The sequence below is a fragment of the Hipposideros armiger genome, unplaced genomic scaffold (assembly GCF_001890085.2).
Source record: "Hipposideros armiger isolate ML-2016 unplaced genomic scaffold, ASM189008v1 scaffold_804, whole genome shotgun sequence".
NCBI classification, from domain to species: domain Eukaryota; kingdom Metazoa; phylum Chordata; class Mammalia; order Chiroptera; family Hipposideridae; genus Hipposideros; species Hipposideros armiger.
The window spans coordinates 404128-422741 of NW_017732154.1; the positions used below are offsets into that span (position 1 = coordinate 404128).

The 18614-nt window shown below is 33.7% G+C and overlaps 1 protein-coding gene across 2 annotated transcripts in view; it reads right to left on the reverse strand.

The window, feature by feature from the left end:
- The window catches only part of TOP2B (DNA topoisomerase II beta), a 56034-nt gene that overhangs the window by 8949 nt on the left and 28471 nt on the right, over positions 1-18614 (reverse strand). For both annotated transcript variants that reach the window (XM_019628675.1, XM_019628674.1), the window contains exons 16-30: positions 17657-17766; positions 17226-17318; positions 17022-17136; positions 15523-15644; positions 15176-15324; positions 13985-14216; positions 12096-12230; positions 11271-11471; positions 9607-9802; positions 9372-9463; positions 6444-6599; positions 6214-6297; positions 3812-4006; positions 1340-1484; positions 932-1093 (exon numbers count right to left, since the gene is read on the reverse strand). In XM_019628675.1, coding sequence (XP_019484220.1) covers positions 932-1093; positions 1340-1484; positions 3812-4006; positions 6214-6297; positions 6444-6599; positions 9372-9463; positions 9607-9802; positions 11271-11471; positions 12096-12230; positions 13985-14216; positions 15176-15324; positions 15523-15644; positions 17022-17136; positions 17226-17318; positions 17657-17766 — 2187 coding nt within the window. The remainder of the gene's footprint in view (positions 1-931; positions 1094-1339; positions 1485-3811; positions 4007-6213; positions 6298-6443; positions 6600-9371; positions 9464-9606; positions 9803-11270; positions 11472-12095; positions 12231-13984; positions 14217-15175; positions 15325-15522; positions 15645-17021; positions 17137-17225; positions 17319-17656; positions 17767-18614) is intronic.

An 18614-nucleotide genomic window follows, 5' to 3' on the forward strand; every position in this document is an offset into this window, starting at 1 on the left:
TATTATAATTTCTAGCATATGCTATGAAATAAAATCTAAAACTCATTTCAATGCTATGTAATTTTTTACTTCATTTAAGATGTATTTTTTGGATGTTTTTTAGGAAAAAGCCTAAATACAATTTTGAAGCATTTAACTTAATAAATTGTCATGTAAGCTAAGTTACACATGTTAAAAATTCACATATATTATACTACCTATGCACATAAGAAAAAGAAATTCAATGACATTGTCATGATAAAACCAAAGAATTTAAGTCCTGACATATAATTTAAAAAGTATCTCCCAGAGTTAAAACCATAATGCTGTATCATTCATTTTAAGTAAATTAGGAATTAAAATTTGAAAACAATCTATAAAATAGGAGACTCATCAGTTTTTAATTATTTCAAGACTTCAAATTAATGAATATTCAGAAAGGATCAAATCACATGCTTAACCACAATATATAATAGCAAAATGGGGTTCTGCAGCCTAGCTCTATCACTGCAATTATCTAAATTATGCTGTGTACATGGAATCATACTCCTAACGTAGGGGGTAATGTTACATGATACAAGGGGTAGAAAACTAAACAAAAACAAAACTATAAAGTGCTTCTATTGATCCATCACTCTTGGTATACTACCAAAGTACTTTTTTTTTATCAAAAATCTTCAAACTATGGAGGGAACATAACCTAAACTTTATAATAAACATCGATAAGAAAACATTCTTCATTTTAGAAAAATGTGTTTTATGTCCAACTTTGCTAGAAAAGATCATTCTGTAAAGCAATTTTTTTTTGTCTTCTTGAACTGTAACTTCTGAAATACTAATGGGTTAGTACTTTAGTAACATTGGTAATACTAATAATACCAACTTATATGAGTAATACTATCTTGGTCAAACTACAATATCAATAAATGAAATATAAAATGTATCACAATACCAGCTGCTCTCCTAAGCAAAGAATCTCTTGGAATAACCACTGGCTCTGTTTCTTCCAAGTCACTTTCTGACTTGGATTCATCATCTGACCAGGGATTCCGTTTCTTCACTTTCTTTGCACTAGATTTACCAGATGATGTGGGTGTTTTCCTCACCCTGGTACCTAAAAACAAAACAACAATAATACATGTATTAATACTTATATAAATGTCACTAGTAAAAATAAAACTATTATAATGAAAAGTTCATTATAAAATAACAAATGTTCATAAACACTGGAGATATTGCTTAAACTATTAGAAAAAAGCATGATCAAAAGACGCTAGTAATACCCTGTGTGTATAGATTTACACACACACACACACACACACACACACACACACACACACACTTTATAACGAATCCTCACCAGGTTCCTTTTTCTCCCTTTTGGGTTTGGGACCTTTGTTTATAGGCACTGGCTGCATCAACGCCTCTTCTCCTGTACCTTCTACTGGTGTTCCACTGAATTCTTCATCAAATTCCACTTTTACTGCTGTGGTATCAAGATCACCCTACGCATTAAAAAGAAAACCAAACCATGAGTAAAAACAAAAGTTAAATTAACACCATATATTTTAGAGATACATGTCCAGCCAACAGACTGCATCTTCATATCAGATGAGTGAAAAAATAATAGTGTAATATTATGAGGTCTTAACAGATGACTTTCATCAGACAATGTTTTACTTTATTTATCTGTAGCAAATAATATTGCTTACCACTCTAATCTCATACACAATATGAGATGACAGCTACTTAAAAGCAACCATAAAAACAAGAAGGCAGATTTTGACTAGGAACTTCTAGACCTACAGCTAAGTATACCAAAAAGTACCTGAAAAAATATGTTGCTATAGCTTAGATCTCTATATACTAGAAAAAAAACCTTCAGATTATTGAAGGAAAATAAGCAACACATGTCATACATGGTTTATAAGACAAAGTATTATAAGACAAAGTCCTCAGACTCTAAGATTTTTGTGGGTGAGGGAATATAGATATATAGAGAGATAGATATAGCAAGTCATTATAATACAAATACACAAATAACAAATATAGAGGTGGTATAAATGACCTATGTGGAGGAGTGAGCAACTCTACCTAGGGCTCCACAAAGGAGACTTCCTGACTGGGTATTGAAGTAATCATGGAAGTCTGCCAGGTAAGCAGAAGAAAGGAAGGAAGAGCATCACAGGCAAAAGACACAGAGACGTAAGTCACGACATCATGTTTAGAGAACTGCAAATCATCTGCTAGGATTCAAGGCAAGGTGAGGAGAAAGAGTAGTCATATAGAAACACAGGGAGGCATATAGGTGTTAAATCACTGGATACAGGAGTATGTGTGTAGTTAGGGGGGAGTCACTGAAAGTTTTTAAGCATTTCTATAATAATCAGACTTACTTTTTGGGACTATCACTCTGGTAGTAAGACAAAAGACTGAGAGGAACAAAGTGTAGAAAGGTAAAAGTCATAATTAGATGACTACAGACAGGTCCTCCTAGTTAAGACCGCCACTTTAAATCATCTTAGAGAAAACAAAATTCTAAGACAGTGTCAATGGGAACCAAGATGAGGCGCACTTTGGAATTGCCTCCTAGGCAACCAACAGGATTTAGTTACTGATTAAATGGAAAAATTCCCAGGTTAGTGATGGCTGATAGCACAGTAATTGAGATAAAGCATAGAGGTGGAAGAGGAGATTTTGAAGTCAAGATAATGGGTCCAGTTTCAGAAATGCTGAGTTTGAGGGTCTTTGGGCATTCATATGGCTATCTTAGCCTGACATGCCCGAAAAGTTTAGGGACATAAATTTAAGAGTCACTGTGTGAGTGGAAAAAGCTTTCGGCATAGATGACGTTACTTAAGGGGTCTTTGTAAGGTGAAGAGAAGAGTGCTGAGAACTGAACCTGACAAAAAACAACTGAAAAGGAGAAGCCATTTTCCTAAGGAGAAAGCAAGTGCACATGTGTCATGAAACTATGTGATGGGGAGCTGGGTAAGAAAGAAGCAGTTGGACCTCAGTTTATTAGAACATTAGAAGAGAGTGATCTCTCTGATATCACAATGCTCCTCTGCTTCAAATATTAGCTCTGTCCAGAGAACTCGCCAATCTCATATTCCAGCACTTAGGTGCATTTCCCTATCTCTAATTAGACTGCCGGACATATCTATCTATACATTCCCTGGGTCCTAAAAATCAACCTGCCCAGAAAAATCCACCTCTCTCTTTCAGAACAGCATGCCTCCTGTTTCCTCAGCTCTGAACAGTCTTCTCAATGCATCCTTCTTCTGGCTAACTCTTGCCCATCTACTGGAGGGTATGTCTCATACTTTTAAATCCTCAATAGCACCGATCAACGCCAATGACATAGGATGTGCCTGATGATTTTTTAACTAGTGGTAAAAAAAAAATAAATAGTAAAAGATGATAGCTTACTTTAAAAGCCAAATAGATCCTTTTCCACTGTAAGACTTCCTTAATTGGTCATGATACAGTACTGAAGTTTGCATTTTAAAGTTGATATACTTTTTTTGTTGTTCCATGATGTTAATTTAAAATGCTGCCAAGTTGAGTATTTCTAGCTCTCATTTTAAAAATGGAATCAAGTAAGTAGCTCTTTATATATGTGGGTCCTTGACTAATGTTTTCCTCCTATGGATCAACTGCTCTCATAGAACAAGTGATTTCCTATCACAAGTGGATGTATTAGAAATAAAATAAAGCATTATTTAAGCAAACAGTAAAATTAAAATGTGTGTGTGTATACACACACACACCCCACCCTCCCATAATGGAGGCAGAGTCTACTAATGAGCTAAAACAAGGTATGTCATACCTTTTTCTTCTTCAACAACTTTTTGCTGGCATCTGCCTTCATAGCAGTAATTTCAGGAACTATTCTCCTCCCATAAGGTGAGGGCATTGTCTCCTCCAACTGAAGTTTCTTCACCTTAGGCTTGCCAACTTTACCTTTTATTGCTTTTCCAGCCATTCCAGAGAGAATATCTTCTCGTTCTTGCGCTTCCACTTTCTAAAATATAATTATAAAGGAGGTGGAGGCAACAGCGGGTACATAAACAACTCATTCGAAAAGATAATCACTATTTCGTAAGAAATTAAAACTGATTTCATTCACTCAGTAAAGAATAAAGCTTTTCCTTTCGAGTGATCTAAGATAAAGTAATGGAAGAAAATAATTCTAAGTAGAAGACGTGGTTTGTAGTTCCAATTCAGTCTAACTAGCTTCTCATTTGTAATACAAGGTGGTAGTAACTAAATGACCTATATGGTCCCTTCCAATTCTAGGATCCTATGATGTATTATGGAATCAAGACTTCTGATGACCTGCTATCATCGAATCCTAGAAAATCATACAAAAAGGCAGTTCCTTTAAAAAGTATGAAGCTTTTACTTCTACTTTAGCCATAATAAAAAATATGAAAAAAATTATCTGTAAACTTAAAAAGTCAGAAAGTATGAAAATTACCATATTTGGCTGTGCATAATGCACTTTTTTTTGCCCAAATTTGTGAGGAGAAAAAAAGGATGCACATTATACATGGGTAGTACTAATTCTGTATCTATATAAATGTTTTCAATTCTTTTATTTATGCTTATGAGTTAAATGTGTAACTGTAGAAGTCAATAACAATATCCACATACAAAATAATACCCTGGAATATGATAATTGGTTTTGTTGAACTTATGACAAACTTGGAACGACGATGAGTTCTTGGCCTTCAATGATGTGTAAATACTGTAAATTTGTTACTGGTACATAAAATTTCTTGTACCTTGTATCTGTTACTGTGCTTTGTAATTACTTGTTACATAAAGTTTCTTGTACCATATGTTAAAAAATAAATGCTAAAATTCCTTTATAATACAAAACACAAGTACCTAAATGTAAACAAATAAAAATCTGAATTAAAATGAAAGATTTTTTTTTCCAGAAAGTTTGGGCCAAAAATGTGGGTGCACATTATACACAGAAGCTCATTATGCATGGCAAAATACAGTAAAAGGGCCAATATAGTTAGATTGAACTTAGGAGGTTCTATGTAATAAATGAGGATATAATCATGATTAATGTTAAAAAATTCTTCATTTTACAAAATTATTCCTAAATGAGCAAGCTTTGAAAGGTACAAGGGAAAATGCCATCTTAATCTCTTGAACTGTTATTTAAGAAATCCTTGTAGCATGATAGCTTAACAAAAATCACATAGGCCGGCCGAGTGGCTCAGTTGGTTAAGAGCTTGCTCAAGAGTGCGAGCTCTGAGCAACAGGATCGCCGGTTCAATTCACAGCCCGAGCTAAACTGCCAACAGGTGGCAGGATGGCTCAGATAAAAAAAACAAAAACAAAAAAACAAAAATAACATGAGCTTTGAAATCAGACAGATCTGGATTTCCATCTTAGTATTTCCACTTATTAACTATAAATCCTGGAAAATAACAGTTACAATTTATAAAGCATATACTATGTGCTAGGTATTAAAAATCATGTGATCCCTATTTTATGGATGAGCAAACTGGGACTATGAGAGGGTAATTGCTCTTAACTATAATGATATAATTCCTCTGTAAGCAAGTTACTTAACCTTTAAGCTTTAGAATCTTCATCTGTATAACAGGTTAATAATAACCTCTCATTTGGAGTGGTGGGGGTCACTCTGAGGATTATAAAAAATGCAGTGCTGACATACAATAGATATTCAATTAATTGTACCATTAGACTTTAAATGTCACAGATCAACCTGAAATTTAAGTCTAAATCTTTTTAGATGAAAAAAAAAAAGAATGTTTTTTGAACCTACTTCACTAATTATCAAATAATGTGAAGAATGAAAAGTCAAAGAGTAGTATTATCCACTAGATTGTTTTAGCCTAAAGAGGCTATCATCCTACTTTTTGAAAAGTACCTACACTCAATCATACCCACACACACACATATAGTTCTTACCGCTTTGCTATAAAACATTAAACTAAATCATTATTAAGCTAACTTGATGTCATTTAACTAATGGAAAGTATATTTATTTTAAACTTGAATTCCATAGCTTTATACATTCATCTATAGCTCTTCTTTAGAACGTCAAAAGAAGCTTAATCTTAATGCAGCTTATACACACATTAACCTTCATAAAGAAAACAAGTAATTTAATTAAAAAGAATTTTCATTCTTGTTTCATGAACATTACTTTTCCAGATATGTCTTAATGGAGACTTAACCTACATCCAGTTCTTCAACAAATGCTGCTAAATCTTCTTTCCAAAGATCTGAAGGAGATTTTCTTTTAAGATCATTGACCTCTCGACCCTATAAAAAAGTAGTATGATTTAAACATCCAATAATTTAAAAATGTATAAATAGTAAATCAAAATACTTATTCTTGAAAAAAGGAAAACAAAGATATGGGTAACACTGAAATAGTTTCAAATTATTTAACCCACAAAAGTTCATACTTTTGCATCTCTCTGTTTAATCAGTTCTTCAACTTTTTCTTTAGTAAGAGACCACAGAGACATATTTAAAAGATAATTAAAATCAGGGCCTGACGGAGTTCCTGAATCAGAGGAACTATCATCATGCTGGTTTTGTGTTTCTTCCTCTTCTGCTGCCTGTAAAAAATAATAAACTTTATATTAAAGTCCTGTATAGCATCAAATCAGTACTGAATTTTATTGAATATTGCATTGCAAATTCCACTAATGCTATACTTTTAATGCTACATCTTCAGTCGGTGGGGTTATTTTAGATTATCTGCAAAATTACCTATGAAAACATATTTCCTATAAAAAGTTTAAATTTTCTAAAAATACACAATGAAGTCTTCATAATGAGTGGTATATTCAATCCCTATTTATACAGGAATGTGATGAAAAATTAACTGTTGAATGTGATGAAAAATTAACTGCTTTGCCCAGACAGTATAAGTCACAAAATTAGAAGACACCACATCTTAAAATTAATAGAGTGGAACTAATGTTTTATCATTGCATCTTGGCAGATTTTTATATGAGTGAGTGAACAATTTGAAACCCAAAATAAATATCACTTATGAAAATATTTTACAGTTGTAATAAATATGCTAAGGTACAGTCACTCTCTAAGGATGAATTCTTAATAAAAATTCTCTAAAGCAAGAATACTCGTGTAAGGATGAAGACAAAGTTCACTTAAGATTTTAAGAGCTGGTACAGTATGAATTATGAGGGCTTCTCTAAAATTTTATTAGTAGGGTCTTTTTTCATAGAAAGGATTGCAATAAAAAAAATCCTCGTGTTAATACTAAATTTCAAAATCCAATTAATTTAACAGAAGTTATTATAGGTGACATCACCTTTAATTTTTTTTTAAATCACAACAGCCATTACATAAAATTGCATCTAAATTGTTTAAGGCACCCGGAGAATTAAAAATGACTGAGTTACTATAATACTCTAGAAAACAAAAAGTTCACTTTTGGTAACCAAAAACAAAGGGTTTACAATTCAATTTAAATTTTTCAGTAAAATATATATACAAAGTCAGGTTTAAGTAGACTTTAGAAGCAAAGGGATAAAAATAAAAATTGCAAAGCAAGATGCCTCATTACATAAATAAAACTATAAATTGAATTAAGCAACATTAGCCAAATAAGGAATGCTGTTGAAGTGATACCTAGATAACTCATGATAAATAAAAACTAGTTTTTAAAAAAAAAATTCATGAAACAGTGTTGCTATGGAATATTTAGGTTATTACACTACTATTAAAATATTAGTGTCATAAAATCCTGTTTAGACCCACACTTTAGAAGTCTAGTTGCTCTAGATTTTGACGACACCCAAAATATTCTTAACAAGTCCTCTAAGAATATGTGTATCTATCACTGTTAACATGAAGATGACTAAAGATAATTTCAGGAAAAAAAACCAAAAAACTTCTCAAGTTCCAATGACCAAATTCTATTACATTTTTGAAAAAACTTTCATCTTCTAATTATCTCCTTGATAATTTTCTTTTCCAACTCTACACAATTGGACGCTCTTGTAAAGGCAGTTCCTTTTGTTACTGAACCCCCAAAGTGAACTCATGGCCAAGATGCTGAGGAAATTTTGATGTTGACAATGAAATTATTGAAACCAAGCAGTAGGTTTTACCCATGAAGTATATATCTCCACCAAAAGGGCAGTCTCAACCTCTAAACACATATCTTTTAAAACTAAGCATTAAATTCATTATTGGGGTTTAAAAATTCAGTAAAACATATTGAAAGGAAAGCAAAGTACTTGAATCATCTTAATTCTGAACGCTTCCCATCTTGTTCAACCCCATTTTCTTCAAATGATGAATAAGCCTATTATCTTAATATGTAATTACAAAAGCTATAATTGATTCTAATTTTATCACTAATAAATGGCATTCTATTAACTGTCCAAAATTTTTTTAAAAACTTTACTAGTATAAACAAAACCAGCATTTCAATGTAATTTGATGAAAAATCTGGAAAACTTTATGGTTGAGAACTCAAAAATGTAGAGAAATTTAAAGTTTCAGTTCAAGTTATGTCACATAATCCTAACTGTATTTTAAAGATGATAACATCAGTATCATATATACCTAATATTCTAAGTATAAAAAAACTTTAATCATTTCCAATTTTCTTCCTTTTGTACATTTGTGTTCTCAATCACAACGTTGTACTGCCTTTTTAAATTTTTCTTTTAATTACACACAACAGCAAGAAACTAATTCTTGAGGGGAATCTCAAAGTTTCAATATTCAATTAACTAAATTAATATTAGTACTTTATGTTCTAAAATGGACATTAATAAAACATCAGACTTTTAATCTGAAGTTCCAGGGTTTACATCTCCAGCCAAAGATCTAAGCACAGGACAGAGCATATACGTGGTACTCGATAAATACAATAATACTGAACCTTTTGTCTCTAGTCTTCCCAGCATAAACTGAAACCAGATCAAGTGAATGGTGACTGAATACCATATTGTGACCATAGACTGACCAGTGTGAAATGATTTATTTATGTGCTACCAGTGTAGTGCCCAGATAGTATACATGCACCTCACCAAAACCACCACCACAACTGACACCTTTTAATGGCAGGCTCAGAAAAAAGGCCAAGGAGACTGAGCTACCTTCTCACACCTGGAGTCATTTCTCCAGGCCCTGGTTGAGTCACACTGGCAAAGTGCTTTGTGCTGGGTGTGCACTGCAAATTCCTGTACTGTGTCTGTTCTGTGGATAAACAGAAGACTTCAGTCTCCAAACACACAACTCAGCATCTTTAGCAGTATTAGATTTAAATTTTAGGGGTTGGGTCTTTTGTTTGTTTTGGAAGTTGTTTTTAAAAGCTTCTCTGAATGTCTTGGTCTGCAAATGATTACCTTTTCTTGTGCTTCTTTCCAGGCTTTCACTGGGTCAGATTCATAACCTCTCTGGACTAACATTTGAATCAAATCTTTCTTTGACCTATTCTCTATGTGAGGGAAAAATAAAGTTAGGATCAAGAAAAGAGATTCAATTTGTATTTGTTTATATTCTACTGATAAAAATGTCTTCTATTAATAAAGACTTTTTCCATTTTAACTAATGTTCAAATTGTTAAAAGTTTCATCTTACCTATAGTAAGTTTCCCTTGTATCTTCTCTAAAATGAAACGAGCTTGATTGTTAAGCTTTGTAGATTCTGCTCCCAACATCCCTACAAGCCACTCCTTACGTAAACCATAATAACTTAATCGTAAATCAAAGAATTCTTTCAAAATGTCTTGCACAGTTTCATACTTCTTCAGACATCCCATATGATCAAAGAGTACCTAAGCAAAACACAAAGTTTTTGAAAATTACATAAATCTGTATTTGTATTTTTAACTTGTATGACATGTATAGTATTTAAAACCATAATAGACTTATATAAATGCACACCACCCCTAAAAGCCATTAAACAGAACTAAACTTATTAACACATTTCTGTAAATATTCCCTTAGTGACTCCAAGAAACTAATAAATTCAATTCTCAAAACAGAGAAAAATATTTAAAATTGAAATGATTTGAAAGATAAAAATGGGTCCTTAAAAAAAGGGTTCTTGGGCCAGCCAAGTGGCACATTGGTTGGGAGCTGGCTTGGGACACCAGAGGGCCTCGGTTCGGATCCCACAGATGAGGGCCAGTGACACTGCCCTCCACAGCTAAGATGCTGAACGACAGCTCAACCTGGAGCTGCGCTGCCGTGAGTTGCCTGAGATGGCGTACGCTGCAGCCTGTGCTGCAGCGGTTTGCCATGGGCTACCGTGTGCAGCCAGCAGCCAGCATGAGTGGCCAGCAGCTGCAGTGAGCGGCCGTCCAGAAGCTGTGATTGATCTGCCTCACCTGGGAAGAGCGCAACGATGGTGCCAACTTGGGCCAGTGAAGCAACGTCCTCCACAACTAGACTGAAGAACAATAGGACAGCAACTTGTCTGTTCTCCTTCCCCAATTCCCCAGCGCTGTTCCCATCCCCCAATTCCCCAATAAAAATCTTAAAAAAAAGGTTCTTATTTAAAGTGACTATAAAACCACCTAAGAAAAAATTTTTTCAAACTAAAAATAGACATATTCTATTGCTAAGTTTAAAATGTTAAATCTAAAGTTCTCTCTCTCGCATCTCCTCAATGGATGTGCATTTGCCATTTTGTTTTTATAACTGTGCTATAATTCACTCAAACTTCCTCAATATTTTTTTGGAAATTTTACTTCTTCATCCTTTTTCTCCTTTTTCCATCAGTTTTTCTTGGCATATTATGGTCCTTTTCTCAGCCAGCATACTCTTGCTGGATTTTTCTTCTTTTACTCCTCTTTAAATCTAAAAGCTAATTTGGAATAGGACAAGGGTAATCATACATACTTTCTACCTTCTTCCCCAATTATATATAAACTCAAACATGCAAGATTAATATAGCAGATTAGAGTTATGAGGAGATACACACTCCACAATTAAAATGCTAATAGAGACAGGAATAAGGCATATGAAAAGCCTGCAACAATCACTCTCATAACTTTTAGTTAGGTGTGTGTATACTGTGTGTTCAAGCCCAGATGCACAAATGCAGAGTTGGGATTTATTAAGAGTAGTGGATAATAGTAGAGGAAAAGGAATGTACCTCTAGATTCTTCAGCAAATATACGGGGGGAGAGAAAAATGCATTCAGACTTCCTATAGCCACTCCCAACAGAAAGCCAATTACAGAAATCCAACTTATGTCATTCAAGGAAGGTTAAATTAATAGTAAATCTAAACAATTACCATGGAATTACAAGTAAGAGTAGTCTGAAGTTTAAAAACTTTGTGCAATCCAGCAGCTTCTGCTTGTGCTAGTTTCTCTTCAGTCATTTTCACCACAAATTTCACAGTTGTATCAGTATGGTATTCTTTATAATCAGAAATTAATGCTGGTGTTTTATCTGTTCCATTTAGCATAGGTTCTAAAACCTGTTCTTTGTATACCTATAAGAGATTTAAAAGTAAGTAATTCTTTTCACAACATACATTCATGTTCTCATGCCACATCATGCAACTATAATAAAAGGTCTCTATTCCTATGGAAAAAAGAAGGGGAAACCTCCATCACTATCATTTCCTGCCCAAGTCACTATAGAATATTTGGGGATCTCAATGTTGAGAGAAAATATACAAGGTAACAGTTCTGATCTGCTCATATTCCAAAGAGCAAGGGGAAGGCTGCGTATAAAGAGGGTAACATCAATGAGAACTGACAAAAAATGACACGCATACCCTTAGATTTGTAACAGCGGTACAGACATGAATTTATTGACCATATTTATAAGGGTTCAAAACACTGTGTTTTACATACTACTCTACTCATTTCAGAGTAAAAATAATATCTCTTTAAAAGCTAGCTTAAGTTATTCTACATTTAGATAAGTTAAAAAACGTTTTAATTACTATGTGAATAGTCAAAGCACAAATACAATTGAATGGGTCAAAAATGCATATAGGAATTTTTAAACACTACAGACTTAAGGCAAACAATGACAGAATCATAATCTTACCAGAAAGAACTGCTTAATGCAATCCCTCCTCACAGGTAGCTCACATACTTATACTAACCTGTGTCCAAGTTCTAACTGGAAGCTCTGTAATCTCTACTGTGTTTCTATCCACCACAAATATTTCACCACTGACTGCATACTGGTTTTGACCAAGTTCTTGGAGCGTTCCTTTAAAGTTTTTGTAGTTTGGAAGCTGCACAGAAAAATAAAAATAACTTAAGGCCCTGATTTCTCTCTTGAGTGTCAATACCACCTGTAAATGCCCCTGAGTCTATGGTCTACTGCTACTGACAGATTGGCATGACAAACAGAATTCCTCATCTTCAACAGCCCCTCTCCAAATAATCACTCAATTTTAAATTCATCTAGACTTTTTTGGTTTTTGTTAATATACTCTGAACATCCCCCAATCTCAAAACCTTAACATTATCTTTCCTAGTCTTCCTAGAATATGACTTTTTCTTTACAGCCTATTGCCTCCATACCTCCTTCTCCCCTAGATTAATAATCCTTTCAGTTTAAATTCCTTGGACATTACTTTGAAAGCCTTCCAGTCTTTAGCCAATCTAACTTTCTACCTTTTCTCCAATTACTTGCCTTTCAAACCATTACTGTTCTTCCACATTTTTGCTTGAATATTTTGAATATTCTCACTTTCACTCACTCTATCCACCAGCGTAGGTACATATTCAGCTCCCCATATCCCATTCTTCTATATAAATCTTACTCATCCTTCTCAGCCTAATTATAAGTGATCTCTCCCTCTTCTAAAATGCATATTTGTTATAGCACTAAGAAGTTAGGCATACAACCTAGGACATTTCTTCTGGTACACTGAGTAACTATGATCTTTTGTCACTATAAACGTCATGCTGCAATGTCTTGTCTTGAGAACAGATTAACTTTTTGAAGACAGTTTTTTATCTCACCACTTACCAGCATCTCACAGATAGACAGAGATAGATATAGACAAGAAAGAAAGAAAACAGATCTAGAAATCTAAAGATATATGTCTATATGTGTGCGTGTGTGTGTGTGTGTGTATATACATACACATAGAGACAGATTTATATCAGACATAAAAGAAGCATGTAATGATCAAATAGATTGACTTAATACACTAAAATGTATCTGATACTTAAATACTCTAAAATGTAAAATAAAATGCTATAATCATAAAAAGCAGTTTGATGCTTATGTTAGAAATATTTTAAGGTACTTTAGAGTATTTACGGGGAAAAACAAATTTTAAACCATACTCAATCTAATTTTTTGTTTTATTTTAAAATATAAAAATGAAATAAAACTTGGAGAGAAATACATTAAAATATTAACAGTTTGTTTCAACATGGTGGGTTTATGAAGAATACTTTCCTCTTTGCTCACATATTTTCTACAATGAGCACTATTACTTTTGTGATAAAAATGTACTTTTAAGTGTATCATGATAAAAGAAAATTTCCAGATGATTTTAAATCATGTGGAAAAGAGGCGGACACTTTTTTGAGAGGGTTTTCTTGGAGAGTGTTTGAAGGAAAAACCAAACACAGTGAATGCTGTAAGAAAAGGGCAAAAAAAAAGGGATACATTAAAATATATACAGTGTGTTTTTGAGCATCCTTACAATTCCAATATGACTTAGTAGTTTAAGAACAAAAATAAAGTTACATACAAGCATTGTTCTCTATATAATTTACATATTTGAAAGCCTGAAATATTTTAAAATTTCAATAGTGTCTCCCCATAAACTTCATGTCCAGGCTTTTTCCAAAGTTTATATCTTTTATTATAAGCACACATCAAGTTACATGCTAATATGGTATTCATCTTTTATAATATGTTCTAAAATGGAAATGGTTCCATTACTTCTCTAACATGACTTGACTTTGTAGTTTATACTATTATTTGTTAAATAAACAATATAAGAAATAAGTCCCAAATAATTACCATAGGATGAGGATCCAAGCCATCTAGCATTCGTCTGACATTGTTCACAATTTCCCTAGCATCATAGTTGGGTAGTTTACAGGCCCATCCAGTACCAATGCCCTCAGCACCATTTATTAAAACCATGGGAATTATAGGAATATACCACTCAGGCTCTACACGTTGATTATCATCATAAAGGAATTTAAGCAGGTTGTCATCCATAGTAGGAAAAAGCAGTCTTGCTAAAGAGCTAATGAAAAGAAAATGAAAAATATGCGTAAATGTTGTGGTTTTAGGAAATAAAATTTATACGTAAAGACTTTACATTTCAAAAATCTTTTAAAAAGAATGCAAATGTGATTACATGTGCTTCACGGTAAATTTTATCTAGCCTTATTTCCAAATACATTTCTTTCAGAGACAAAGCCAGAATAAAATAATCCTATTTTACTTCTGTACTTGCCTACTTAAATTCTTATTATTGATAAATAACTTAAGGATTTCTTCTTACTCTGACTAAATCCCAAAACCCATCTTCAGTCTAAAAAGTAAAGCCATTGGGCCAGCCGAGTGGCTTAGTTGGTTAAGAGCTCAAGCTCTGAGCAACAGGGTCGACAGTTCGATTCCCATAAGGGCCAGTGAGCTGTGCCCAAGCTGAGTTGCCACCAAGTTGCCAACAGGTGGCAGGATGGCTCAGCTGGTGACAGCACGTGCTCCTGACAATAAGGTTTCTGGTTGGACTCCCGCATGGGATGGTGGCTGTGCCCACTCACAACTAAGATTCAACACGGCACCTTGAGCTGAGCTGCCCTGAGCTGCCGATGGGCAGCCAGATGGCGACTGGATTTGTTGCTGAGCTGGATGCACCCTCCACAACTAAGACTGAAGGACAACAACTTGGCTGTTCCCCTTCCCCAATTCCCTAACACTGTTCCTCTTCCCCAACTCCCCAATAAAATCTTAAAAAAAAAAAAAAAACGTAAAACCAAGTCAGAAAAAATCCTTACATTCATAAGGACTGATTTCACCAATAATTTATAAAAATTGAGATCAACACACTTCATTCTATTTGCTATCAATAATTTGAAACATTCACCCTCATCAGAACCCCCAATCATCTCTCTCCACAGTTACAAGTCTAGTAAACATTTAGTTAGTTCTAGTAAATATCAAATAGAGCTTTATACCATTATATCAGCAAATTGTTACCTTAACATTGTGAAAATATAACGAGGGCTTGCAGCGTCTTTGCCACCATGAAGCCGAGTTCCAAACTGACCGATAGGCTGAAGCAAGTTAATGTTGTTACTTCCCACAAAGTTCTGAGCCAAATTCACAATAGTCATCATTAATGCTTGCTACAGAACAGAAACAGACAGAATATAACATTAATATTCTAAATTTTCTATACATATTCCCTAATTTTTATTAAAATCCAAACTCAATTTTTTTACATTTCAAAGTCCTTATGAAAAGAAAAATGCTTTATTATACTTAATTATTCTTCTTCATGCCAATAAGCATAGCTCTTAATTGATTCCAAACTTAATGCTTACTTCTCCATGATGATAAGCAGACATCTCAGCAACAGATCCAGCCAACTGGGCAACTTTTACTTCGCGTTTATCATTCCTTTTGAAACAGGTAAATAAAACTTTTCGTTGGCCTGGTTTAAAGCCTAGTTTTAAAAAGAACAACCTTCTTTTAAAAATATTACTCAAAATATAGTTGTAGTGTTTCTTTTAGCATTCCATATATTCAAAAATGTTCCATATATTCAAGAAAGAAAAAGATATAGTTTGTTTTGAAAAATAACTGACTAAAAATAATTGCTTAAGATTCTATAACAAAGTGAGTATATACTAACACCTTTTTATACCATTTCAATCTATTCCATAAGTGAAATACCAATTGAAAGACCACCTTCTGGTCTTAAAGGTCTGCTCACTGGCACCAAACTTCTTTCATAGGAGATTCCAAATACTCCCATGGCCAAAATTTAAGTTGTAACTAAAGTAGCAACAAACTACCAATAAGTCTGAAAATATTATTAGAGTATCCCAAATCAGGGCAACCTTTATAAATAAAAAAATATATTGTGGTAGTTAAGAATTCAGGCGAAGAATCTTACCAATCTGAATACTCTTGCCAACTTGCCATTTAACATATGACTTTGCACAAATTACTAAACCAGTAAGTTTCAGTGTCCTCATCAGTGTAACAGAAATAATTACCTTCCTAATAAGGTGACCATAAGGATTACATGAGATAATGTAAGCAAAGTACTCTGCTTTCTTATCATTCTTCTTGCTCTAGGCCAATGAGCACAGTAACAAACTTTTCAGTATATGCTAGCTATCATCATCATCATTGTGAACCCAGAGCATTGTCGAAACAAATTGATAAATATGGCCCCTTTCCTTGTGAATTTTATAATCTAATTGAGGAGGCAAAATTAACACAAGTAAAATAATAGGCACACAATTACTGGCATAGAAGTTTAGGCATCTGAGACCAATTTAGACTGAAACTGTTAAAGAAGACTTCATAGAAGGGATGTTAACTTAAAGCTAGAACTTAACGGGCAGGTAGAACCATCTACTAGTAACAGAAAAGCCAAGGAACACAATCAACTAACTTGCTAAAAGTTACAAATGAAAATTTTAAAATTCTAGACAGAAGAACAAAATCTACTCTAACTACCAGGTAGCAGTTTCTAAATTTTTTTTTGTCAGGTTAAATAAAGTATTGAGATATAAAGGTGTTTATAAAATTTAGTCTCTGATAAATATTTTAGAACTTATTAAAATCCCATTTTATTTATTTTAGGAAGTCTTCAATGAACTTGGGGCAAAAGCTTTTAAAATCTGACTTTAATTTTCCTGAAAAACTGAAAAAGGATTTTAAAAGATTCAAATTAAGAAATAAAAGACTTCAGTCCTATCAAAATCTCTCTGTAGCAATTTCAGGATTTTGAAATTTATTATAAGGATACCTTAAAGTACATGAAATTAAAATATGAATGAAAAACATTTTTTAAATGAAAGCTACTTACCATCAACAAGAGATGGTATAGATCTTTCATTGTCTGAGTTTGAGAAGAGAATCAATTCCTTGTTGATGAAATCATTGTACGTCAAATGCTTTGTTGCTGTACCATACAAAAATTGCTAAGAGAAAAGTTATATAGCAATATTGTCATTATTACTACATCAATTTTAGTCTCTTTCTTCCCCCAGATCACCACTGTTTGACTAACCTCCGGTAAGCCATGTAACCTACGCTGTCTCCGATCTTCCATAAAATTTGTTAACCATTCTTTTCTGTCATCAATCTTCTTTTTACTGAATGCCTGAAAGATTTCAGTCAATGATTTCACACATTAAAAGAGCAAATAAATTTCATTACAAAAGGCAAATAACTTTAATTTCTGGGAAATTAAGGGTGTTTCCCCCAATATTCTTTTATAAAAAACACACTTGAACAGAGGTCTTTCAGTTAAAGAACTATGAAAGGAAGGCATAATTGGCGGGGGGGGGGGGGGGGGGGGGGGGGTCCTGGGAGAAACATTAAAATTAACTAGTTTGGGCATTAGAATTCAAGAGACTTATAGAAAACCAAGACTGAGAAGAAAGTTATAGCAGGTAAGGGGGATGGATACTGGAAAATTTTTAAAAAATAGTTTATTACCAAGGTAATGGCAGCATCATCTTCAGGACCAGCATATCTAAACAAGATGCGGTGCCTTTCCATATCAGCAAAATACTCCCTTGCTTCTTTAGCTGTACTGGTACCCAACCCTGCACAATTTTAAAAATAAAAGTGAAAATAAGCTAGACAGGGAAAGACAAATGCTGTATGATCTCACTTATATGTGGAATCTAAAAAAGTTGAACTCATAGAAAGAAGGACTAGAATGGTGGTTGCCAGGGGCTGGGGGAAGGTAGAAATGGGGAGATGTTTATCAAAGAGTACAAACTTTCAGTTAAAAGATGATTAAGTTCTGGAGATCTAATGAACAGCATGGTACCTGTTAAAAGTACTATATTGTATACTCAAAAATTGCTAAGGGAGTAGATGTTAAATGTTCTCCCCACCAAAAAAAAAAAGAAAAATAACTATGTGAGGTGATGGATGTCTTAACTAGCTTCATTATGGTAATCACTGTACAACGTATATGTATATCAACTTCTATTGTACACCTTAAATATATATAATTTTATGTGTTAATTATACCTCAATAAAGCTGAAAAAATTTTTAAGTGAATCATGAACATCAATGGCTGTTTAAAACCATTAGGTGAAAAGGTGATGTATTAAGCTGGCAACACCTGTACCAACTGATCAATTTTAGTAGACAAAGAAAGACAAACCATGTATTACATGCCTCCTGACATAAGTATACAACACCACCTATTACATGTTTTTGCCACATACAATTAATCCAAATCTGATCAAGCCCCCAATATAACTGCCAGTTAACAGAAAATAAGGGGCAGAGGAACATGCTACATATTTAATGAAACTACAGAGATAATCAGCAAAATCCAGATATAAGAAACTATATAAAGCAATCCAGGGCCGGCCGAGTGGCGCGATGGTTAAGAACTTGCTTGGGATGCCAGAGGGCCCCGGTTCGGATCCCACA